Source organism: Eurosta solidaginis, chromosome 4 (genome assembly GCF_040869045.1).
Source record: "Eurosta solidaginis isolate ZX-2024a chromosome 4, ASM4086904v1, whole genome shotgun sequence".
NCBI lineage: Eukaryota > Metazoa > Arthropoda > Insecta > Diptera > Tephritidae > Eurosta > Eurosta solidaginis.
This window is the reverse complement of record NC_090322.1, coordinates 185,448,348-185,474,486: the sequence shown is the minus strand read 5'-3', so window position 1 is coordinate 185,474,486 and position 26,139 is coordinate 185,448,348. Positions and strand designations below refer to the sequence as shown.

General features: G+C 37.3%; 1 protein-coding gene across 1 annotated transcript; it reads left to right on the top strand.

The window, feature by feature from the left end:
• Positions 1-10,364: 10,364 nt before the first annotated feature.
• LOC137248743 (autotransporter CRAC) lies at positions 10,365-25,892 on the top strand. The gene is made up of 4 exons (XM_067779651.1): positions 10,365-10,744; positions 18,432-20,091; positions 20,169-20,383; positions 24,794-25,892. The coding sequence occupies exons 1-4, from the start codon at positions 10,672-10,674 to the stop codon at positions 25,696-25,698; spliced, it is 2,853 nt and encodes a 950-aa protein (XP_067635752.1). The 5' UTR covers positions 10,365-10,671; the 3' UTR covers positions 25,699-25,892.
• The last annotated feature ends 247 nt before the right edge of the window (positions 25,893-26,139 follow it).

Sequence of the window (26,139 nt, the reverse complement as noted above, 5' to 3'; positions counted from 1 at the left end):
AAATATTAAACATTTCCTTAAAATTCTTCAAAAAATTTTATTTTTTGGTATTTTTGCATGTATCACTATCACTACATATTATAAATCAAAGTCGTTTTTTCTGTCCCATGTCCCTTTGAATGCTTAAACATTTAAAACTACGCAATGGATTTTCATGCGATTTTTTTTAATAGATATAGTGATTGAAGTTTGTAGATTGTATAATAATATCCATTAAATAGTGGAGAAATACTGTTATTTTTGAAGTTTCTAATGTGATGTATATATGTACATATATAAGAGACAGTGGTGTTAGTTACACTATTTATAACTGAAGAACGGATAAACAGATTTGGCTGAAAATTGGTGGTGGGGTAGCTTAGAACCAGGAGACAGACATAGGATACTTTTTATCCCGTTCTGGATAGGGTCTTGATATCACAACGTGGACATAGGTAATCCTGGGATATGTTTGTAAAATGTGGGCATCAAATGGAAGCTGTTTATGGGTACTTTGATACGGGAATTTTTCGTACCCGTAGGTGACTAGGGTCTCGAGATATAGGCCAAAATGTGACCCGGGTACCCCTAGAATGTGTTTATAGAGTATTGATAAAAAATGAAAGCTGTTGATAAGTGCTTTAGTACAGGGTAGTATTCATACCTATTGGTGACTAGGGTCTCGAGATTGAGGCCAAAACGTGGACCCTGATACCCCTAGAAAGTGTTTATACAAGAAGGATAACAAATGAAAGCTGTTAATGAGTGCTTTAGTACAGGGTAATTTTCAAATCTGTTTGTGACTAGGGTCTTGAGATATAGGCAAAAACGTGGACCAGGGTAATACTAGGATGTGTTTTTACATTATGGGTATAAAATTGAAGCTGTTGATGAGTGCTTTAGTGCAGGGCAGTTTTCATACCTATAGGTGACTAGGGTCTCGAGATATAGGCCAAAACGTGGACCCGGATACCCCTAGAATGTGTGTATATTATGGATATCAAATGAAAGCTGTTGCTCAGAGCTTTAAAGTAATTTTCATTGTGATATTCGATTTAGTCGCATCAACCTGGCAAAACTGATAAGTATGCATGCGAAACCGAAAAAAAGCATGAATTGATATTACCCACATACCTATTTACATACATCCTATTCGATTTGTCTGAAATTTGGTATATAAATTTGCCCATATTAGTATTTGCGATCCTTTTTTCGGGAAGTAGACCAGAGACGGGCTGGGAATGCGATTAGGACTAGGATTGGGGCTGAGACTCGGAGTGGGACTGGAACTCGGAATGGGACTGGAACAAAATACATACCACCCTCTGGGACTGGCAATAAGGGATGAAGAAGAATGGGAAAAACTTGAGAGAAGAGAAAAGAGGGAAGGATAAGGAGACTGAGAAAGAGATATAGTGAGACGAAAATAGAGATATATGAAGCGAAAAAGACGGAGGGAGGAGTGAATCAAATGATTAAGAAGAAGTGAAGAGGGGAGGGCAGAAGTAGAGATAAAAAGCTTATTAAAATGTATGCAGGTAGACCAAATTTAAGGCAGAACAACGTCTGACGGTCTGCTAGTATATATGTAAAAATAAATAAAGATTCCAGACAATAACAATCAAAGTTATGTGTCTTGATATCACTTATAACTAAACAACTCATTTATGAAAATTCGTTGACAATAAGTTCTCTATACTTAAGGCAATTTCTTATATAAACAAAGAGTGAATTATAGTTATAACCCTTAAGGATAAGTTTCTCACCAAAACAATTATACCGTATGTCTTTATATATAGGACATATCCCAATGAAGTGATAGGTGTCTTCAGCTACACATAAATTGCACATAGAACGGGTTTTTGGAAAAAACATTTTTAGAACATCGAGCATTAAGATTTAGCAAGCCACCCCTTGCTCGTAAAATCAGACTTATGGCGTATGCAGAATACTCCTCGTTAAAATAAGTAGAGTACATAGGGAGCAAGTCAGAGTAAAGATCATGTGACGACTGAAAAGAACTATCGGCATAGTCTGCAAACTCTTTTTGAATTAATTTCTCTAGTAAAATTGGTATGCTCATATTAAGCGATACCGAAGAAAATTCAGACAGAGGCACCATGTAGACACTTTCATAAACGTGTCTCCCCTTTTTACCCAGTACGACCCCTGTCTAACTGTCTCCTCTGCTACAACTCGGGGCAGTCTATTTGCTGCCAAACTTAAACAGCGCGCAATATAAAGCATGCGAATGCGTAAGAATAGCGACGATAAACCTGATTGAAGGTGTAACATATAGTTTGGTGTATTAGCTGGTAAAAAAATTAACTTTTTTAAAAAGAAGCGAAGAAGTTTCTCTACGCATTCAAACTTATCAACGCCCCAGACTTGCGCACCATAAAATATAATGGACCTACATGCTGCCTCGAAAATTTTCATCTTATTTGAGATACAAATGCGAGGCTTATTTATGTATTTTGACCAGGTAACATTTATCGGTATCATAAGAGCAACGAAAAGAAGGACAGCTGCTACATTCCCTGAACACTAATATTTTAGATTTGGCCAGGTTAACTCTCAAACCCTACACATAATATACTACTACATACTATATACGTAAAGCTCATTTATCATTTTCTGTAAGACAGTGGCAACAGGTGTTAATGAGTATTTTAAAAGGGCGTGGGGATTAGTTCTATAGGTGGTCGCTTTTTCGAGATATCGCCATAAAGGTGGACCAGGGGTGACTCTAGAATGTGTTTGTACGATATGGTTATCAAATTAAAGGTATTAATGAGGGTTTTACAAGGGAGTGGTGGTAGTTGTATAGGTGGTCGCCTTTTCGAGATATCGGCATAAAGGTGGACCAGGGGTGACTCCAGAATGCGTTTGTACAATATGGGTATCAAACGAAAGGTATTAATGAGGCTTTTAAAAGGGAGTGGTGGTAGTTGTATATGTGAAGGCGGTTTCCAGATATCGACCACAATGTGGACCAGGGTGACCCAGAACATCATATGTTGGATACCGCTAATTTATTTATATATATAATACCACGAACAGTATTCCTGCCAAGATTTCAAGGGTTTTTTATTTCGCAGAACTTTTTCATTTCATTCTACTTAATATGGTAGGTGTCACACCCATTTTACAAAGTTTTTTTCTAAAGTTATATTTTGCGTCAATAGACTAATCCAAATACCATGTTTCATCCCTTTTTTCGTATTTGGTATAGAATAATGGAATTTTTTAGTTTTTCGTAATTTTCGATATCGAAAAAGTGGGCGTGGTCATAGTCCGATTTCGGCCATTTTTTATACCAATACAAAGTGAGCTCAGATAAGTACGTGAACGGAGTTTAGTAGTAAAGATATATAGATTTTTGCTCAAGTGATCGTGTTAACGGCCGAGCGGAAGAACAGACGGACGACTGTGTATAAAGACTGGGCGTAGCTTCAACCGATTTCGACCTTTTTTACAGAAATAAGTTATCGTCCCAGAATCTAAGCCCCTATCAAATTTCACAAGGATTGGTAAATTTTTGTTCGACTTATGGCATTAATAGTGTCCTAGACAAATTACATTTTGAAATTTTTTTTTTTTTTGCATTTTGTTGCACCATATCATTACTGGAGTTGAATGTTGACATAATTTACTTATATACTGTAAAGATATTAAATTTTTTGTTAAAATTTGACTTAAAAATTTTTTTTTTTAAAGTGGGCGTGGTCGTTCTCCGATTTTGCTAATTTTTATTAAGCATACATATAGTAATAGGAGTAACGCTCCTGCCAAATTTCATCATGATATCTTCAACGACTGCCAAATTACGGCATATAAAACTTTTAAATTACCTTCTTTTAAAAGTGGGCGGTGCCACGCCCATTGTCCAAAATTTTACAAATTTTCTATTCTGCGTCATAAGTTCAACTCACCTACCAAATTTCATCGCTTTATTCGTCTTTGGTAATGAATTATAGCACTTTTTCGGTTTTTCGAAATTTTAGATATCGAAAAAGTGGGCATGGTTATAGTCCGATATTGTTCATTTTAAATAGCGATCTGAGATGAGTGCTCAGAAACCTACACACCAAATTTCATCATGATTCTTCAATATTGACTCAAGTTATCGTGTTAACGGACAGACGGACGGACGGACGGACGGACGGACGGACGGACATGGCTCAATCAAACTTTTTTTCGATCCTGATGATTTTGATATATGGAAGTCTATATCTATCTCGATTCCTTTATACCTGTACAACCAACCGTTATCCAATCAAAGTTAATATACTCTGTGAGCTCTGCTCAACTGAGTATAAAAAATTTGGCCCACTCAACCCCAAAATGGGGCAAACGGTCTAACAACCGGAACATAATTCACAGTCCTCATTTTACGTGGATGGCGTTAAATAGTGTGAAGCTAAATTAAGTCAATTGACATTAGTTCTCTTTTCGATTTGGAATTAATGGCATTTACATAAATTCTCTTTCAAACGCATCGCTGCAAACTTTAGTTTTTTTTGTCTATTTTAAAAAAATCGATTAAATTTGGCTACGGCGGCCGCCCTGGTGGGATGATAGCGTGCTCCGTCATCCACACCGAAGATCCTGGGTACACGCCCCGGGCAAAGCAACGACAAAATTTTAGAAACAATTTTTTTTTCAATTAGAATACAATTTTTCTAAGCGGCGTTGCCCCTCGGCAGTGTTTGGCCAGCACTCCGAGTGTATTTCTGCCATGAAAAGCTCTCAGTGAAAACTCATCTGCCTTGCAGATGCCGCTCGGAGTCAGCATAAAACAAGTAGGTCCCGTCCCGCCAATTTGTAGGAAAAAATCAAGAGGAACACGACGAAAATTGAAAAAGAAGTTCGGCTTAAAATCTCGTCTGAGTTTATCGCACCTTATATTTATTTTTTTTATTTAAGTCTATTTTTATCTTAACGAGTTTGTGAACAGAATAATCTGTCAATAATTTCTCACATTGCTCGCTAATGATAAACTAATGGGGCTATCAAATGAATATGACGAACTTGTTAATAACAGAAAATACCAGTTTTCTCTACGAAGTGTTTTTTTTTTTATTCTTTTTTAATGATAGTATCTTGGTAAAATATTGATTAATATGTAGGTTTATTTGTTTTTTAGTGTTATTGTACCTTTCATGAATATGAAATGGTATACTAACTTTGGTCCGATGTGTGTAACGTTGAGAAATATAGAAGGTAGATCACCACTAAGTATACCGAAGTGATCAGGGCGACGAACTGAGTTGATATAGCCATGTCCGTCTGTCTGTCCGTCCGTCTGTCTGTTTGAACGCAAACTAGTCCCTCATATTTTGAGATATCTCAATGAAATTTGGCACAAGGATGTATTTTTGTATTATATTAGACATTTGTCGGATCCGGTAGGATCGGACCACTATAACATATATCTCCCATACAACCGATCGGTCAGATAAGACGAAAGTATAAACGTAAAACTCGGTGATATATATTCTAATATATCATAGAAGATATGCTGAAAAAATCACTTTGAGCGGGGCTTTATATAGTTATATCCCATACAACCGATCGTTCAGATATGGGGGTTTTTTGCCATTTTTTATTTTATATTTATCTTAAAAATCGTTTAGGTATATACATCTGTTCACTATATATTTCTAATATTATACATCCGATTATTTGGAGATAACGAACGGGATGAGATTATTTTTCAGCCCCATTCGTGAAAGATATGAAGTCTTTGGCACAGCCGAAGACAGTCTCGTCCTTACTTGTTTTTTATAATTATATTCATATTGTTTATAAGCTCCCAGGCAAATTATTAGAAATATTTCATATCTTACACACAATGTAAACACGAAAAACTAGATATAATATTGAAATAAAACCAAGCAAATATTTAGCTTTACAGAAAAAATTATTTACAACGGAAGTAAACGAAGTCACGTTCGTATATATTGTACATACAAATTACCTATAGGTAAATTCATACTAATCAGAAAAAAAACTAGTTAACAAAATTCATCTTTATTATTACGGGAATGGTGTAAGAAATGGGAAATGGTTAGAGAATGCGTTTTATTTATCACTATAACGGCTTATTCACAACCAACCTCGGCCGGATTGGACAGAGACCGGATCGTGTCAGTGACACAGAAAAAAGGCGTGAGTACCAAGCACTCGTAAAATTCGTTGAGTAAACAAAGAGGTGTACGTCTAGGAAACTAATGTTTTTAAATTAACTAGAGCTTGCCCAGAGGTTTAGGTTATACCCAGTCAAAGGTAACTTGACCAAAAACCACCAGGCTATTCGAGGAGAGCTTCGTCGGCTTCCTAGCTTAAATAGCCGATATCAACAAATTATTGTGTTATTATCTGTGTTTTATCGAAAAAGAGATTATCGCCAAGTCATTGGCTTATTATTGTTGTCTTATCGACTTGCTATCGACGAGATGAAAATTTGTCATCGATTTTATATTGAAGTTTTATCAGTATCGGTATCTTAAAAAAATTATGTGTCATCCATAACAAATCAATTACACACCGGTAACGAATTGGTAACATTCCAATAACAAATAGGTAATTCTGCAAAAACAAACCTATAAATTTTTGTTTTGTAAAAAATCGATACTTTTCCGATAACAAAACCATGAATTTTTAATAGCGTATCAACAACTTTTCAAAAAATAATTAATATCTTTTCGATAAAAAAACGATAACCTTTTAATAGCTAATCGAAAACAAATCAATACATTTTTGATAACTTTTCAATAAATAATTAATATATTTTCGATAACAAAACGATAACTTTTTTTGTGACACATAACTTTTTTATAACAAATCGATATTTGGATATCAAATCGATAAATTTGTAGGAACACATGCATACATTTTTGGATAAATAATTGATCAATTTTTGATAGTAAATCGATAACTTTTCGATAAAAAATCAATAAGTTTTCCAATTGAAAACAACGACGAAATCTCCGGCGAGCATTTTTTATGAACTGTCGTATCGATGTTACAAAATGCTGGCAGGGTAGGTACTCTATTTTCTAGTTTCTATGTAAAGATCAGAAGAAAACAACACACGAAAATACACGATCACGCAAATGTCTCTCGGCATCTTTACCGCAATAACACCCCAGCAACTCCGAACTGATCCCAGAGATTAACAGAAAAAAAAATTCCGAAAAGGCTTAGAAGTGATAGCGAAATCGTTCAGAAAATTGTCCCGGAATGATCTCGCTGTAGGTAATTTAGAAATAGCTCCGAAACAATACAGGAATCATTCCCAAAATTAACTCATAATAGTCCCGAAATGATATGAAAATTATCCTGACATGCTTTTGAATTGGTTCGAATACGTACGTAGAAAATGTTCCCTACATGTTCTTAAAAATACATATGAGACGTGCAGTTTTGCCCTGCAATAGTTCCGAAATATATAAATTCAATGGATAGACATTATGGTTTGCAAAAAAAATTGTTTTTCTTTTTTTTTGTATAAACTTAAACGGTTATTGCCATCCAAAGAGCGCACCAGTCCCTTTTTCGCTGTGGGCCAGTTGTTAACACCAAGGGAATTGAAATCGTTTTCCACCTGGTCCTTCTACTCGCATAACACGACCTAGCAAGCGAAAGTCTCTGTGTTTCTAATTCGCTGAACTATGTTGATGTCTGTGTAAAACTAGTACAGCTCATCATTTAACCTTCTTCGGAACCTTCGCCGTCGCCGTTCGTAAATCTTTCGAAAAACTTTTCTCTCCAAAACTCCCAGAGCTGCTTCATCTGATGTTAGTTTTATTAAATTAAGAAATGATGAAAGGCGAAGAAGTTAGGATCGAACTACTTAGTTGGCTTTTACCACGCTAGAACTAGTTTTTGAATAGAAATGTTTGCGAGTGCCTTTTGTGGCGAATGTTGACATCACTATGCTGTGTAAATAATCGCAACAACAAAAAAACAGCAAGCAGCGGCACTTAAGGCAATGAAGAACATTCCACACATATAACCAGTAGCTCGAAGTGAAGAGATATCTCACATACATATATGTAGTCATCAGCTAAGAGAAAAAGTACCCTGCACGTCTAGGATGAATCCGTGATTAGTCGCAAAGAAGTATGCGGCCAATGCCAGTTTTGAACTCTTTGTATGAGTTGCACTGCTCCCTTTTGTTTGAGCATGTCCTATGAAGAGACCAATTGTACCCATTTACACCCGAAAGGGATCAATAAGACCAATCCATATGGGAGTATATGAAGACTAGTCCCTTTTCGGTTCGATAAGGACTCCAATAGGGCCCAGTCGCATTTTTCATGACGGAAACATAATCGAAATATTAACCAAGCCACCAAATCTATTTGATAAGTTGTTCGCCCTTACTCCGGCGTAGTCGTTAAGTCCTAATAATTTAGGTTTGGTATAGGTCTCCGAATTTTTCTTAAATAATTCGATTCAATCACCTGTAATCTCTGTTATTTTACTTAATTCGTTGCCGTTTTTTATAATATTTCTTAAAACGGGCTACATAGAGTTCAAACTGACTAATGTCAACTGTACCTAATAGGGTCTAAAGGGGATCAATTATGCCCAAATGTAAACCAAGGAGATCAATCGGTGACCAATATCTTTAGGGACTAATCGCACGATATTTTGCAGGGTAGGTACTCACACATACACACGCATATGGCTAGTGGAAAAGCATAAACTTCAAATATACATGTATATAGCTGGTAACCAAGAATCTTAGGGGAAATGGATGAACGACAAAATCGAGAGCATAAAAGCAGCGTAAGCTGAGGAATCAGTAATCAGTTTGATTTAAACACGCTGTTAGTTGTCAAGTGAAGTATAATTGTGAAGTACTCCCAAAGTAATCTAAATAAAGCGCAGTTTGCAATACTGAATATAGGAGTTATTTATTCCACAGTTCAGAGCGATTCGAACGTTAGCAGACGGTGCATAATTACCAGGAAATCCCCAAAATTCGTTACCATATTGATTCTATTGAAAGGTAGGCACGTGCGTTAAATATATCCAAAATACTAATGATGCTATGCATAATTGTTTGGGTAAATAAAACAAAAAGACAAACATATAAATGGCCAACATTTTTAAATAGGGGAACAAACTCGCGCATAAAGACCCACACATACAATCAGCATCGGTACTTTTTTAATAATACAAAATTTAAAATACATATTTATTTGCCATCTACGCAACTCATCTGTTTTCCCCAAGTTATTACTATTCAATTCCAGTTGAAGCCATTTGACCGGTTTTATTGATAATACTTCTGATTTCATAATACATAGACATATTATTACGAACATTCATGCATATATTTCGCCTAGCATTTACGCCGCACAGTGGCATTTTTGCTTGGTTTAGACGCGAAAAAGTAAACATTTTCAAATAATTTTTTTTTTTTTTTTTTGAAATTTGAATGCAGTTTGTTTTTAAAATGTTGACAGTATATAACGGTAATAATCATTTCTTATAATTATTGTTCCTCATTGACTAATCTGCTGTCAAACTGTGAGTTGTTGATGACGCACTAAATAGTACAATTTGCAGAAGTGAAAGAACGCGTGGTTTAAAATTAAATACAACTTTGTGGTGAAACAAAAGCTAAAATATTTTTTGGTTATTTAAAATCTACATGTAATTGTATTATTTTGCAAGTGTTCAAAAGTTTTTTGGTTGAGTATTTTTTATGAAATTATGCGTTTTTTAATGTGTATTATTTTTGTGCTGAGAATATATAAAATCGTCAAAAGTTTGAAACTCGCTGTACCACTATAATTTTTGAATTTATACAATAATTCAATACTAGCCGTGTTTATTTTTTACGTTCGCGCTTAAACTTTATATGGACTGCTAAGCGTCAACCTTTAAATACACCTCTGAAATTGCTGCGCATAAAATTCGTACTACTAAATTTCAATACGCATTATACTCAGATGTAACTGAAATATGTGTCTATGTTTCACCTTCTACACTAATTCTATGTATTGTAGGCGTGTCCACTATTCATTGCAACAGATTCAGCTATATGTTATACATTATGGCCACCAGAGGTTTGTGTCTCCGATTTTAGGTACACCCTGTTCTGTAGCTAGTTATTTAACCACTGCCGCTAGATGGGTCTCCTAAGCATTAGGGGTTGGGTTTGGGGTTCGCCTATTCTCACTGAGGAGGGGTAAGGCATACAAATATATACGCTTGGCTTCAATGAAATATATTCATTTTTCAGTGAGTTATTAATTTTTCGCGTTTAAATCATGCAAAAATGCCACTGTGCGCCGGTTTCACTGAGAACTCATCAAATAAGTAATTACACGCGCAAACAACTAAAGCTCAACATTCAGAATTTGAACATCAACCGCTATACACTACACGTACTCACATCCACGATTGTGCGCTAATAAAAATAGCAAACGCGCATTAATGAATAATTTTAAAATTCTAAACTCTATAAAAATTGTTGGCTAACTTTTGTTAAACTCGAAACAAACGGACCACAATCAAATTTTTCCTGCCCGCCAAATAACCATAATTTGTTCAATATTGTAAGTTCAACAGTGTTTGGGTGTGTGTGTGTTGTGGGTGGTGTGCAGACGGCCAATTGAATTATACACATTAGTGTTCATCGCTCCAACAACTCGATGCGCATCCATCATGTCCATCACTCGTGAGTTTACTTTGAGTTGCGGATTAGTTGTAATGTTGCTCGCTGTTTGCCAACCAAAGGGTAAATATATATATTTTTTTTTATTATACGAAAATCGCAGTTGAATTTGTGTTTGTGTTGCAAGTGTTTGTTTTGTTGTAGTTTGTGGTTTTTTTGTTTTCTTGTTGGTTTGAAGAGCGTTGTGAACTTTGTTGTTGATTTTGGTAGTGGTGTTGCTGCCACATCGGTGGTTGCCTGTGGGTGATAAAACCATAGTTGGTGTTGAGCTGCTGCTGGTCAGTAAATTGCATTCGACACTTGGAATTTGTTTGGACTTTTATACGTAGTTTTAGTTTTCAGCTGGCAATAAACAATTTTTGGTCGATTTTGAAGTACATATACATACTTTTAGTGAATGGTTTGTTTTGAACAAAGTTTTCGAAAATGTTTCCTTAATAGTCAATATAAACTAAGTGGCATGTGCTCGTATATTGAAAAGGATTGCGTTGAGTTTGCGTATCCCTTTGGCTTACAACAATTTGTTCATATTTAGAAGTTTTCGAAAACCAGAAGTAATAGCAGCGGATATATAAATTACTTTCGATAGCATAGAATAATATCGGGTATTTAAGGTTTGTAGCTAGTTGTCATTATCATAACGGTGTAAAACTTATCCTAAAGTGACGAAATCTAACGAAAAATAGCTATTTCGGTGTACGCTGACGAAGACTAAGCCTCAAACTGAGTTTCCTGCTTCTCTGAAAGGTGTTCGATTATAATAAAGGTGCTGGCGGTTGCTGTGGTTTAATAACAGCATGCTACGTTCACCACCTCGAAGTTTTATAAACAAGTTTTTTTAATTAGAAAAAAGTTTTTCTGAGCGTGGTCGCCCCTTGGCAGTGGTTTCCGAGTGTATTTGTGCTTTGGAAAGCTTCTCAGTAAAAACTTATCTGCCTTGCAGATGCCGTTCGGAATCGGCTTTCAGCGTGTAACTCCCGTCCGGAAAATTTGTAGTAAAAATTAAAAAGAGCACGATGCAAATTGGAAGAGAAGCTTGTTCTAAGATATCTTTGGACGTTACCGCGCCTTGCATTTATTATTTAATTTTTTATATTAATATTATATCAGTCCTGCTCAAAATTGTGTATGTACATTGAAGTGCAAATAACAATACATGTACAAAATTGTATATTAAGGGAATTTTTTTTGTATTTAAGAAATAAAAATTAAATTTTTAAATGTTCAAAAAGCTCAAAAGTTTCAATTTATTGATTGCTTGAAACATTTTGTAAGCCGCCATATCATCGCAATACTCAAGAGCATTTGACCTTAATTCTCAAAGTCCAGCACAACAAATTCACTCAGTTATTAATAAGGCATTCTCCAATTTTTTTGTTACGATATGTGTGTTTTTCCCTGAGAAGAACTGAGTCTACAACGGGCAGAGCCACGTCCATTTTTAAACGGTTTTATTTAGCTTGACTTGGCAGGTTGGCTGGCTGGTTGGTTGGCTGGCTGGCACGAATTTTGTAACTGGAATTTAAGTAACTTCCCGATAAGCTACAAGCTTGAAACTTGGAATATAGTTCAGAACCCGATGACAATGCAATAATAAGAAAAAATCGTCGCTAGGTGCCGCAAGTATCGAGATATTCAAAAAAAATCGTATGTGTGGTCCGATTTGGCTCATATTTGGAACACATAATACATACAAGAATAGAAAGCCACCTATGAAAAAAATCGCCTCTAGGTGGCGCAAGGCTCGAGATGTTCAAATAAATCGTATTTGTGGTCCGATTTGGTCCATATTTGGAACACATAATACATACATACCGGCGGCTACCGTGGTGTGATGGTAGCGTGCTCCGCGTAGCACACCGTATGCCCTGGGTTCGCACCCCGGGCAAAGCAACATCAAAATTTTAGAAATAAGGTTTTTAAATTAGAAGAAAATTTTTCTAAGCGGGGTCGCCCCTCGGCAGTGTTTGGCAAGCGCTCCGGGTGCATTTCTGCCATGAAAAGCTCTCAGTGAAAACTCATCTGCCTTGCAGATCCCGTTCGGAGTCGGCATAAAACATGTAGGTCCCGCCCGGCCAATTTGTAGGAAAATCAAGAGGAGCACGACGCAAATTGGAAGAGAAGCTCGGCCTTAGATACGTAGTTTTAGTTTTCAGCTGGCAATAAACAATTTTTGGTCGATTTTGAAGTACATATACATACTTTTAGTGAATGGTTTGTTTTGAACAAAGTTTTCGAAAATGTTTCCTTAATAGTCAATATAAACTAAGTGGCATGTGCTCGTATATTGAAAAGGATTGCGTTGAGTTTGCGTATCCCTTTGGCTTACAACAATTTGTTCATATTTAGAAGTTTTCGAAAACCAGAAGTAATAGCAGCGGATATATAAATTACTTTCGATAGCATAGAATAATATCGGGTATTTAAGGTTTGTAGCTAGTTGTCATTATCATAACGGTGTAAAACTTATCCTAAAGTGACGAAATCTAACGAAAAATAGCTATTTCGGTGTACGCTGACGAAGACTAAGCCTCAAACTGAGTTTCCTGCTTCTCTGAAAGGTGTTCGATTATAATAAAGGTGCTGGCGGTTGCTGTGGTTTAATAACAGCATGCTACGTTCACCACCTCGAAGTTTTATAAACAAGTTTTTTTAATTAGAAAAAAGTTTTTCTGAGCGTGGTCGCCCCTTGGCAGTGGTTTCCGAGTGTATTTGTGCTTTGGAAAGCTTCTCAGTAAAAACTTATCTGCCTTGCAGATGCCGTTCGGAATCGGCTTTCAGTGTGTAACTCCCGTCCGGAAAATTTGTAGTAAAAATTAAAAAGAGCACGATGCAAATTGGAAGAGAAGCTTGTTCTAAGATATCTTTGGACGTTACCGCGCCTTGCATTTATTATTTAATTTTTTATATTAATATTATATCAGTCCTGCTCAAAATTGTGTATGTACATTGAAGTGCAAATAACAATACATGTACAAAATTGTATATTAACGGAATTTTTTTTGTATTTAAGAAATAAAAATTAAATTTTTAAATGTTCAAAAAGCTCAAAAGTTTCAATTTATTGATTGCTTGAAACATTTTGTAAGCCGCCATATCATCGCAATACTCAAGAGCATTTGACCTTAATTCTCAAAGTCCAGCACAACAAATTCACTCAGTCATTAATAAGGCATTCAGGTCATCTTCAATTTTTTTGTTACGATATGTGTGTTTTTCCCTGAGAAGAACTGAGTCTACAACGGGCAGAGCCACGTCCATTTTTAAACGGTTTTATTTAGCTTGACTTGACAGGTTGGCTGGCTGGTTGTTTGGCTGGCTGGTTAGTTGGCTGGCTGGCACGAATTTTGTAACTGGAATTTAAGTAACATCCCGATAAGCTGCAAGCTTGAAACTTGGAATATAGTTCAGAACCCGATGACAATGCAATAATAAGAAAAAATCGTCGCTAGGTGCCGCAAGTATCGAGATATTCAAAAAAATCGTATCTGTGTTCCGATTTGGCTCATATTTGGAACACATAATACATACAAGAATAGAAAGCCACCTATGAAAAAAATCGCCTCTAGGTGGCGCAAGGCTCGATATGTTCAAAAAAATCGTATTTGTGGTCCGATTTGGTCCATATTTGGAACACATAATACATACATACCGGCGGCTACCGTGGTGTGATGGTAGCGTGCTCCGCGTAGCACACCGTATGCCCTGGATTCACACCCCGGGCAAAGCAACATCAAAATTTTAGAAATAAGGTTTTTAAATTAGAAGAAAATTTTTCTAAGCGGGGTCGCCCCTCGGCAGTGTTTGGCAAGCGCTCCGGGTGTATTTCTGCCATGAAAAGCTCTCAGTGAAAACTCATCTGCCTTGCAGATGCCGTTCGGAGTCGGCATAAAACATGTAGGTCCCGTAAGGCCAATTTGTAGGGAAAATCAAGAGGAGCACGACGCAAATTGGAAGAGAAGCTCGGCCTTAGATCTCTTCGGAGGTTATCGCGCCTTACATTTATTTATATTTAATATATACATGAATAGAAAGCGACCTATGATATCCGTTTTGGCTCATATTTGGAACAAATATTTCCTACAGCCGGGAAGAAGTGGCATCAAAATATTTTGGAGTTGGAAGAGGGCCAAGGATACGTGGCGCAGAGTCGAGTAAAGTCTTTGGAAGGATTATGTACTGAGGACTTAGATTGTAACAAATTGTCAGGAAAGACTCCTGGTTATAATGAGTCACTAAATGAACTAAATAGAATGAGAAATAATAGACAATAAAATAAAGACTAAAAACTTGAAAATAAAATAATTAAAAAAAAAAAATATTTGAGTTAAACGGTTTTATTGAAAACAATACTACATGAAGTAGTAATAATACTAAAAGCTAGAAAATAATTAGGTAGGTCCTAGGTACTAGTCATCACACTCCTCATCATCTAGGGCGTTGTTCAGACAATTAAATAAAAGCATTGGACGCTTCAAATTTCTATTGATAGTCATATGTAATACCAACTGAACCTTAATAAGGTTATGCTACGCCTTACATTTTTAGAAATTTCACGCGCCCAACGCTTTTATTTAATTGTCTGGTCAACGCCCTAGATTGGTGAGGAGTGTGATGGCTAGTACCTAGGAACTACCTAATTATTTTCTAGCTTTTAGTATTATTATTACTTCATGTAAGAATTGTTTTCAATAAAACCGTTTAACTTAAAGTTTTTCTTAAATTATATTATTTGAAATTCTAAATAGATGTTCCTGGCGACGGAAATGTTAGTCGAATATTTGAACGATAGTCGATGCAAAGTTTCAGCAACCGCTTGAGGCTTAACTCAGAGATTCCAGTTCAATGATCAGCTCCCGAAAAGCTAGCTGATGAAGAAGTGAAATTCAAAAACATGTCCTAGTAACCAACGGCTTTTGTAAACTTACAATTTTTCTCTAATATCAATAACAATAAGTAAAGAAGGTTAAGTTCGGGTGTACCCGAACATTACATACTCAGTTGAGAGCTATGGTGACAAAATAAGGGAAAATAACCATGTAGGAAAATGAACCGAGGGAAACCCTGGAATGTGTTTGTATGACATGTGTATCAAATGAAAGGCATTAAAGAGTATTTTATGAGGGAGTGGACCATAGTTTTATAGGTGGACGCCATAAAGGTGAATAAGGATATCGCCATAAAGGTGAATAAGGGTTGACTCTAGAATTTGTTTGTACGATATGGGTATCAAATTTAAGGTATTAAGGAGGGGTTTAAAAGCAAGTGGTGGTAGTTGTATAGGTGGTCGCCTTTTCGAGATATCGCCATTAAGGTGGACCAGGGGTGGCTCCAGAATACGTTTGTATAATATGGGTATCAAACGAAAGGTGTTAATGAGTATTTTAAAAGGGAGTGGGCTTTAGTTCTATAGGTGGACGCCTTTTCGAGGTGTCGTAATAAAGGTGGACCAGGGGTGACTCTAGACTTTGTTTGTACGATATGGGTATCAAATGAAAGGTGTTAATGAGTATTTTTAAAAGGGAGTGGGCCCTCGTTTTATAGAAGGTCGCCTTTTCGAGATATCGCCATAAAGGTGGACCAGGGGGGACTATAGAATATGTTTGTACGATATTGGTATCAAATTAAAGGTATTAATGAGAGTTTTAAAAGGGAGTGGTGGTAGTTGTATATGTGAAGGCGTTTTCCAGATATCGACCAAAATGTGGACCAGGGTGACCCAGAACATCATCTGTTGGATACCGCTAATTTATTTATATATGTAATACCTGCCAAGATTTTAAGGGTTTTTTATTTCGCCCTGCAGAACTTTTTCATTTTCTTCTACTTAATATGGTAGGTGTCACAACCATTTTACAAAGTTTTTTCTAAAGTTATATTTCGCGTCAATAAACCAATCCAATTACCATATTTCATCCCTCTTTTCGTATTTGGTATAGAATTATGGCATTTTTTTCATTTTTCGTAATTTTCGATATCGAAAAAGTGGGTGTGATTTCTGTCCGATTTCGTTTATTTTAAACAGCGATCTGAGATGAGTGCCCAGGAACCTACGTACCAAATTACATCAAGATACCTCAAAATTTACTCAAGTTTTCGTGTTAACGGCCATGCGGAAGGACAGACGGACGACTGTGTTTAAAAACTGGGCGTGGCTTCAACCGATTTCGCCCATTTTCACGGAATACAGTTAACGTCATAATATCTATACCTACCAAATTTCAAAAGGATTGGTAAATTTTTGTTCGACTTATGGCATTAAAAGTATCCTAGACAAATTAAATGAAAAAGGGCGGAGCCACGCCCATTTTGAAATTTTCTTTTATTTTTGTATTTTGTTGCACCATATCATTACTGGAGTTGAATGTTGACATAATTTACTTATATACTGTAAAGTTATTAAATTTTTTGTTAAAATTTTACTTAAAAAAAATTTTTTTTTAAAAGTGGGCGTGGTCCTTCTCCGATTTTGCTAATTTTTATTAAGCGTACATATAGTAATAGGAGTAACGCTCCTGCCAAATTTCATCATGATATCTTCAACGACTGCCAAATTACAGCTTGCAAATTTTTAAATTACCTTCTTTTAAAAGTGGGCGGTGCCACGCCCATTGTCCAAAATTTTACTATTTTTCTATTCTGTGTCATAAGGTCAACCCATCTACCAAGTTTCATCGTTTTAGGTAATGAATTATCGCACTTTTTCGGTTTTTCGAAATTTTCCATATCGAAAAAGTGGGCGTGGTTATGGTCCGATTTCGTTCATTTTAAATAGCGATCTGATATGAGTGCTCAGGAACCTACATACCAAATTTCATCAATTTACCTCAAAATTTACTCCAGTTATCGTGTTAACGGACGGACGGACGGACGGACGGACGGACGGACGGGCGGACGGACCTGGCTCAATCAAATTTTTTTTCGATCCTGATTATTTTGATATATGGAAGTCTATATCTATCTCGATTCCTTTATACCTGTACAACCAACCGTTATCCAATCAAACTTAATATACTCTGTGACCTCTGCTCAACTGAGTATAAAAACCATTGTATAAAGCAATATGAGCAAAGCTCGCTAATTAATTACATATGATTATATTGATAATAATTTGCGAGTAGTCGCACCTATTGGATGAGACGAGGCACTGCCACTACAACAAGAACATAATTATGGCCTGGATTTGAACGTGGGTTCCTCGGCAAACCATACTATACATATAATGCCAAGCAGGTAAACCATAAAATCAAGGGAGTGTTTTTGCCAAGTTTCAAATATCTATAGGCTCATAATGGATATTCTTACAGAGTATTCCCTTTCGTCGTGACATGCTTCAGATTTGTTCTCGGCGGGGGAAATATAGGCAGAAAGTAGAGGTTGATATGTTCCAATCAGGTAATTCCTTCGTTTAATTAAGGCTCAGAAATGGATAGTAGTACATCAAGTCTTTGAAATACTAAGAAGTTCCTGGTATTTGTAAAAAGGGTAAAGTAATTTATAACATAAATGCTAAGTGGTTATGGATTGGATTTGACAGTTCAGTGGTTGAGCTAACTGCTGGTGAAAACGTCGGCGAAAATATTTATGCAGAAGTATTTCATTCAAACACATTTTTTACAGCACCGAAACGAACACTGCACGTTTAGTTACACAAATCACTGCTGAGTATTTAATAATTTTAATGCACAATTCCTTGCACATGGCACATGTCACTTAAAGGATTTACCTCTTTTATTCCTCACTCCTGCAGCCTCGAATGCCCAGTTCTTTAACCCACAACAGCAATTTTATCACCAACCGCGTGGCGTGGGACGCCAAGGATCAGTCTCGCTTGCTAACAGCAACGCCTTTGAACGACAATTGGACTATGGGCCATTCGGTCTTACAACTGGCGTTACTAATTCACGTGCTGTTACCAAACAAAATGGTGGCACTACTAGCATAGCTAACAGCAACGCTATCTCACGTGAGGTAAACCTCGGGCCATTGGATATCGGTAGTACTCTAACACGAACGCGAACTCGATCAAATGGCGCTGTGTCTGGTGGCATAGCACAGGATTTCAATGTAGGTAATCTAGCTTTTGGTGGCTCATTATCGCGCGATAATTTAAGGAAAGGATTTGGTATATCACGTGATCCCAACGGAGGTGCCGATCTTAATTTGGGTTTGATCAGCTTTAATTTGGGTCCGAATTCACAACAAAATAAGCAAGACACATTGACGCAAGCTGAAGTGTATGCACAAGGACGTGGCGCAAAAGCGGGCGCAAAGAGCGAATCTAATACACAATTCCATCAATTTGGTGGCTTGCAAGTTACAGACACTGTTTCCAATTCGAACGCATTCGGGCGCGTTCGTAAAGGGCAGACTGTTGCAAATACCGCTGGTTTAAGTGGTGATGCTTACACAAATGCCAATACTTTTGGGCAACCTTTCTTTCGTGATGGGCTGTCAGCTCAACAATTCCCCACGCGGCGTAGAAGACAAGTGGGACCTCAGCGATTTGGATCGCGACCAAAACGTCGTGCGCAATATATACCATTTTCATATCCTGGATCGAAATTCGAACGATCTGTTGCAAGACGACGTCAGCCAGGTGCTGTGTATTTTCCTACCGATAGCTATGCGCAGTCACGAGGCACAGCTCCAAACAAAGGCGCTGAAATTGAACAACAAGCCGGTGCCAACTCGCACTCCAACCATCAATTCACTAAACAGGGTGCCTCTCAAGACAATGGCGCTTCTAGTATTGGCTCAAATTTAGCCAATGATGGCTCTAGTGGTCAAGTTAGCTCTGCTAATGTGGATAATCAAAATCAAGTGAGCACAGATGGTAGTTCCAGTTCGAATAATGCACAAAGCCAATCACTTAACTTTGATCCCAACCAACAGCAGGCGTCTTCAGCCAACGTGGGCACTTCTCAAATACAATCTAAAGATGGTGAAAGCATAGGTTCACATGGTAATTCACAATCCACAAACAATGGAGAATTTGGTTCCGTCAGTAACACCGCCAATACTAAAACAGATGTCGTGCGTAATGGTAACTCGGAGCAAGTTATTGCTGATTCTAGTAGTCAGTCCATATTTCAGGGTGCTAACGGTCAAAATGCTGGTGCAAATACAAATGCAAACGTAAACTCACAGCGTGGACCCAACGGGTTTGTAAGTAATTCAGCATCCAGCAGTGCAACGGCCACTAACAAGGGTGGCGCGAATGCTATTGCATCCGCGTCATCATCATCTTCAGCTGGTGGACGTGGTGGAAATAGCGCGAACACAAATGCTAATGCAAATGCCATTGGATTCAACCAATTCGGTGGTGGATTTGGTCAATTTGGTGGTGGATTTAGTCAATTTGGTGGTGCACAAGCTAATAGTGGCGCGAATCGTGGTTGGGGACGATAACATAGAAGAATTAAACAAAGAAAGTCAAAGCTAGAAATACTATGGTAATAAATTTATTTAAATTATTTCTTTATAGTTTTTTTAATGTTGATCAATTTGTTGTTAAATGCATATATAAGAAAAATGTTATGCACACTATTTTTAGCACACTGCACGGCACGTGCACAGAACTGCAATCAGACCGCATGTACTCCATTATCATCCCAGATAAGGCACTTTTGTTGAAAGCTCAACTGGATGTCTTTATTAGCATTTGTTTAATACCCGATTTGTTTGCCGTGAGGAGGAGAGGTTGGTTTGATATGACTGATAGGCTAATGGTGAATGCAAAGTGCTGTGATGGTGGTATAACATGCTTCCAGTCATACCTAGCTAGGACATCTTACGCGAATGGAAGAATAAGCTCCGGTGCAGAAGATATGAAGTGGGAATTAACTGAAATAGTCAAGTGAGCTCATGGCGCCTAAATTCCTCATCACTTCGACCAAGTCGCTTCAAGCCGCAGCTAACTTCGCAAACATAACTCTTATTTGGGTACCTGGTCATTGAAAATCGAAGGCAACGAGAAGACAGACGAAGGCGGTCATGATGCATCATCCACTTATACCAATCAAAAGAAACATACAAAGCAGATTCAAGGAGTAAGCAGTCTCTTACTGGTACTCCTTTGACACCAGCAAATTATCCAAACAAACAACCTAGCCGAATTATGAGTGTAGGTGAAAAGAAGATCTACTGAATAGGTCAAGGAGAGACATCTTTAGGATCACTGCTACAATCACGGGACACTGGACAGCAAAGAAACAATCGCGTACTACCTGTGCAAATGCCCCGCTCTAGCACACACAAGGTTTCTAACTATGGGTAATTATATGCTGCCGGAACTTAAGGCAGTAGTTTGATGCTCTATAAAAATATCATTGTCCGCACGAAATGGTTCGAAAGGAGTACCGTCTTGCCATACAAAAAACAGCAACAATTGGTTCCGTGCGCTACTTGGGCTCGGATATTTGGTGTCCGAGCGACACAACAACCAACCAAGCAACAAGACTAGTTCATACTTCATATACTACCAGATGATATATTTTACGCAGCATCTTGTAATTTGCTGAAGTTCGAACAGTATACAACTGTTCAGAGTTTGAAACTTGTTGTATGATAAAATTAGTGATTTGCACAGGTTTTTCGTATCTGTTTCTTTCTTTAGAGGCGCGCAACTCCTGTAAATGCTGTTAAAATCATCTCGATTTCTTCAACGTGCAAGACAAACGGCCCGTGTTTCGGGATTGTGGCAGTCATTGTAAGCATTTAACTTCTTTACTTATTAAACAGTTCATGTGTTCATGGCTGGTTTGATTTTCCTGCCCATGTCTGAGGAGAAATGGTTGCATACTGCTATATGAATTGTATGTTTCTTTTAATTGAAGTGTGTGTATGATGTATCTCGGCCGTCATTGCAAAATCCACCAAAGCTCCTCTCTTTACAGATTAGTCTTCCTTCTCGTTGCTTTCAACATTCCAGTAATCAAAATCCTATACGTGCTGCGCTATGAAGCGACCTATTCCAGTTGCTGATGGCTTTGGATAATGAGTTGAGGAACTGAAGCGCTTAAAAATTGCATACCTAGCACGCTTTCACTGAGTCCTTCGACAGGAGTGTACGGGAACTCTCTATACTCATAACTTCTGCTTTGAAGATATAAGCCGAGTTAGAAAGGCTAACTAAAAGCAATACCTTAACTTAAAAATAAAATAAACACAAGGTGCGATAACCTCCGAAGAGATTGTAGGCCAAGCTTCTCTTCCAATTCAGGTCTTGCTCTTTTTAATTTACCCTACAAATTTTTTGGGATGGGTCCTACATGTTTTATGCCGACTCCAAACGGAATTTGCAAGGCAGATGTATTTTCACTGAGAAGCTTTTCACGGCAAAAATACACTCGGAATTTTGCCAAAACACTTCTGAGGGGCGACCCCTATTAGACAAATTTTTTTCTAATTGAAAATAGTTCTTTCCAAATTTTTGATGTTACTTTGGCCGGGAGTTGAACCTTGGACCGTCGGTGTGTTTAAGAAGCACGCCACCACCACACCATAGCGACCGCCTTAGCTTGCTCAGAAGTCATGCCAGCTCTCACAATTACCTTATAACTCCTGTAACAACTCAGAGATTTGAGCATCCGATGATGAAGTCACACTGGTAAGCCTGCCTAGAATACCACTGTGACCATACCTCCCAGAGTTCCAACAGTCAGACTCACGAAGTCTTACAGCCAAATAAGTTACAGTTTCACGTATTTGAAGTTAGAGGTAAGTGGTCATAATGCTCAGTGGACACGACCTAAGTGCACATCTTGCCCCTCCAAAGGCTGCTGGCTTAACTCTATTCACCTCTATCGTATCGTATTGTTTGTCCTAAGTTATCAAAATACTATTCCCTAAGACGTTCCCACCCCACTTTCAATATAAAGTTGCCCGCTAAGCTTACTTTTTCATATTCATATATTTACACAAATGCTCGGGAGGCTGACATACACACGTTTTATTGCGGTTCTATTTCAAAACCAGACGTATATTTTCTACAATACTTACTGTGGAAGACGTGTTACTCAATAAATACTATTGTCTTAATGACACTTAGTGGACGGTCATCCTTATTTTTTGTACATTAACGTCATCCTTCGTCATTACGACGACGACTTATTTTAAATCCATTTTCAGATTAATAATTCAGTTAATAATTCACAGTCTTCTATCAATTGGCTTCACCTTTAAGGCATTACCTTTCAAAAAATATAAAACCACAATTTGTGGCAGGAATTCTCATACAAGTCTTTAAGTTTCTTAAAACTAAATCTTTAAATCCAAATAGGAAAAGCAGCTTTTAAAGTTCTAACCTCAGATAATACAGGAGGCACAAACATCCTCTTTATGCTCTCCACATAGGTGTTTATGGCACTTGGCGCATACCACCTTCGTCGTTCTTCGTTTGGAAGAAGGATACATGGCACAAGTTTTCCATTCTTTAGTTTCTGTTGCTGGTATCATAATTTCAGATCCATTTGTAGCATGATCAGGACGTAAACTTAGTATGTCATATCTTATCGTAGTGGTAATAGTTGTCACACTAAGTCTGTCATTTAATGACTATTTATAAGGCTAGTGAAAAGCTTTTGTCCGACTTTAAATATATTGTATGTGTAAATAACATACGAATTTATAAAAGAAATGTTCAAGATACCAAAAATTGGCACAATGGCCAACTGTTCGTTTTTCTTGAACAACTCATTGCGCTGCACATCTTATCCAGAGTGTCTACTCCCCCTTTGGTTTCGTTGTAAAACTCGACCATGGTTGGCTTATTTGAAACGGGATTAATAGTACCTTTTTCATTGCAAGATGACAGCAGATAGACTATTTTGCAAGGTTTTTTTGGTTTATAGGATAATAGAGTTAAATTTTTGTCGTAGAAACACATCGACGTTCCGTATTTACGTCCCTTTTTGTTTTTTAATTCAGAAGGTTTTCCGCTTTTCTTGATCTGAGTGTGCCAACTATTGTTAAATTGTACGGGTGATTTCCCAACGACTGAGCCAAAGGTATTGATGTAAAGAAGTTATCCATCGTAATACTTCTATTCGAGCCATGTACTGACTTTGTCAGCCCTTTAACGTAGAACTCATAAAGTTACATATGTATACCTCATCCTTCGTCAATTTGACTACGCCATAAACAAAACCGAAAAAAATCTACTTACGATTTGCGTGCTGCTCTGTGTGCGTAGATTTAAAGAGAGTAAACAACCGACTAGCGCGGAGATCAACACGAACAATAAAAACATATTTACAGTGAAAATAAGATCGTGCGTAGTCGTTTTGACGAAGGATGACCGTCTAGGTTTAAGTATCTAATCAATTTTATTGCAAATATGGTAAGACAGTTTGTTAAGCGTTAAATAAACCAGGGATGCACCTTAACGTTAAGCTAATCGTTTATCAAAAAATTTCCACCGTTTCCGTTGAAACACTTCGAAATATTATCGATAAAGTAATTATCAAGATAAATTGTATCTCGTTTTTAACCGAAACGAAAAGCTTTCGGTAACGTTAAAAATGTTAACAAAAACGTGATACTTTGTGTTTGAATTGTGCTGGCAATGCTATATCCATGGTGAAGCCGTAAGGTGGTAACAGCGAGCGGACATACACACGCAAACTCCATGTAATTTGTTTGTGTAATTCGTTGGTGGTAATGTCAAAAATACTCTGAGAAATGTTCGTACTGTCAAAATTCATGAGAAAAGTTGCAATCAGCTTGGCTAATGCTTTCACCTTTAATGACTCCGCCATCAATCAGCTTTGCCAGCATAGTTTGAAATTAATAATCAACATAAACGATTTGATTTCGTTTTGATATGGCAGAAAACGAAACAAAATCATTTCGTTAATTTGACGTTCTTAATGTTAATAAACGAAACGAAATGACTTTGTTTCGTTTACTAACGTTAATTATCATAACGAAATGATATCGGTTCGTTGGTTAAGCATGCCTGAAATAAATTATTATGAAATCATACACTATTTCGTTTTGAACGCAAGAAAGTAAAAACGTGTAGCCTACTTTTAGGCTACATTGTACTGCACCACACTATAAACCGTTGCATAATTTCAGGCACAGATTAACACTCTAATGTGTTTTCAGACATTAGACAGCCCTGGCTTTACACTGTCAACAAAACAAATACGCCAGCAGAATTATTGAAAAGTACTAACGTTGCGCAGACGCAGCCAAAAGAAGCCCCACAAGCAATGCCACTAATCAATTACGCTCATCTAACGCAACAACAGTTACAGCGAAAACAACAACAATTGGGCACCGAAGTTAATGATTTGCAAAAGCCAGCCATAAATGATAATAGCAACAACAGAAACTATTACAACAACTATATACCAACAACGCAGCAACCAGCAGCGCAAATTATAAACCAAATCAAAAATGTGAAACCTAATAACTATAATCAATATTATGGTGTAAGATTAGCACAATCACCAACTCGAATACCACCAGCGAGTTATCCACATACATATAGAGGTGCTAGTCCAGACAATGGAAACAAATTTCCGTATACGCCACAGAGTTCGGCTTTGACCACCGCAGCCACATACAATGCATCTGCAGAACAATTCGAAGTGATCAATACATCGGAACGTAGCGCTCGTACTTTTACGTTTATAGGTGATTTGTTGTCGGGGTTGTTTCCGACATGTGTTGATCCCTGCACTATCTCAGCATACTATCAAAATCGTTGCTGCATAAACTTGGCAACTGCTCCGTCGGCTTCTGGTTGTTGCCCATATGTACCTCCACCTATTTCGCCACCACGTCCAGTTTTGGTTGCACGTCCTACAATCAATTGTTGTAATACTTGTGGATATGGTTTCTATGGTCCACCACCCTGCAGCTATTATGGTGGTGGTGGAGGTGGTTATTACGGAAGTGGAGGAGGTGGCTCTATCGGTGGTAATCCAGGTGGCTTATATATCGGCGGAGGGTTGGGCAATTTGGCTTATGGCGGTCTAGGTATCTCATTACGGCCGATAGGGTAGCTACAATATTTAGAAGATTTGGGCGAATTAATATTTTTATTTTTATTTTATTTTATGTACTGTAAAATTATAAACACATGTATGTGTATTAAAATGTAGATACATAATTTTATAGCGTTAATTATTTTAATCAAATTAATTTATGAACCTTTCTATACAAATAAATAGTTATTTGAACTAAGCCGAAATTAAAACACTGCTTTTTGCTAAACCACCGAAGGAATGCATGAAGGTACTACTGGTTTGAGTGTTATATTTGGACCTCGTGAAGTGCATACATCCAGGACACAGAAACTATGCCTGGATTCGATCATGATGCAAAAAGCACATCTTCGACCGGTCTCTAGTTTCATGTTCGCTCTAAATAAGTTTAAGAAGAATGATTTTGCAGTGTCTCTGTAAAGTTATTGGGCAGCTTATAACAGCGAACCAAAAGGTTTC

What these genes read in the sequence shown, in the direction of transcription:
- LOC137248743 (XM_067779651.1), top strand. Translation starts at nt 10,672, where the DNA reads ATGTCCATCACTCGTGAGTTTACTTTGAGTTGCGGATTAGTTGTAATG. An exon ending in CGCTGTTTGCCAACCAAAGG is followed by an intron (nt 10,745 to 18,431) that starts GTAAATATATAT and finishes TCACTCCTGCAG; the next exon opens with CCTCGAATGCCCAGTTCTTT. An exon ending in AATCGTGGTTGGGGACGATA is followed by an intron (nt 20,092 to 20,168) that starts ACATAGAAGAAT and finishes ATTTCTTTATAG; the next exon opens with TTTTTTTAATGTTGATCAAT.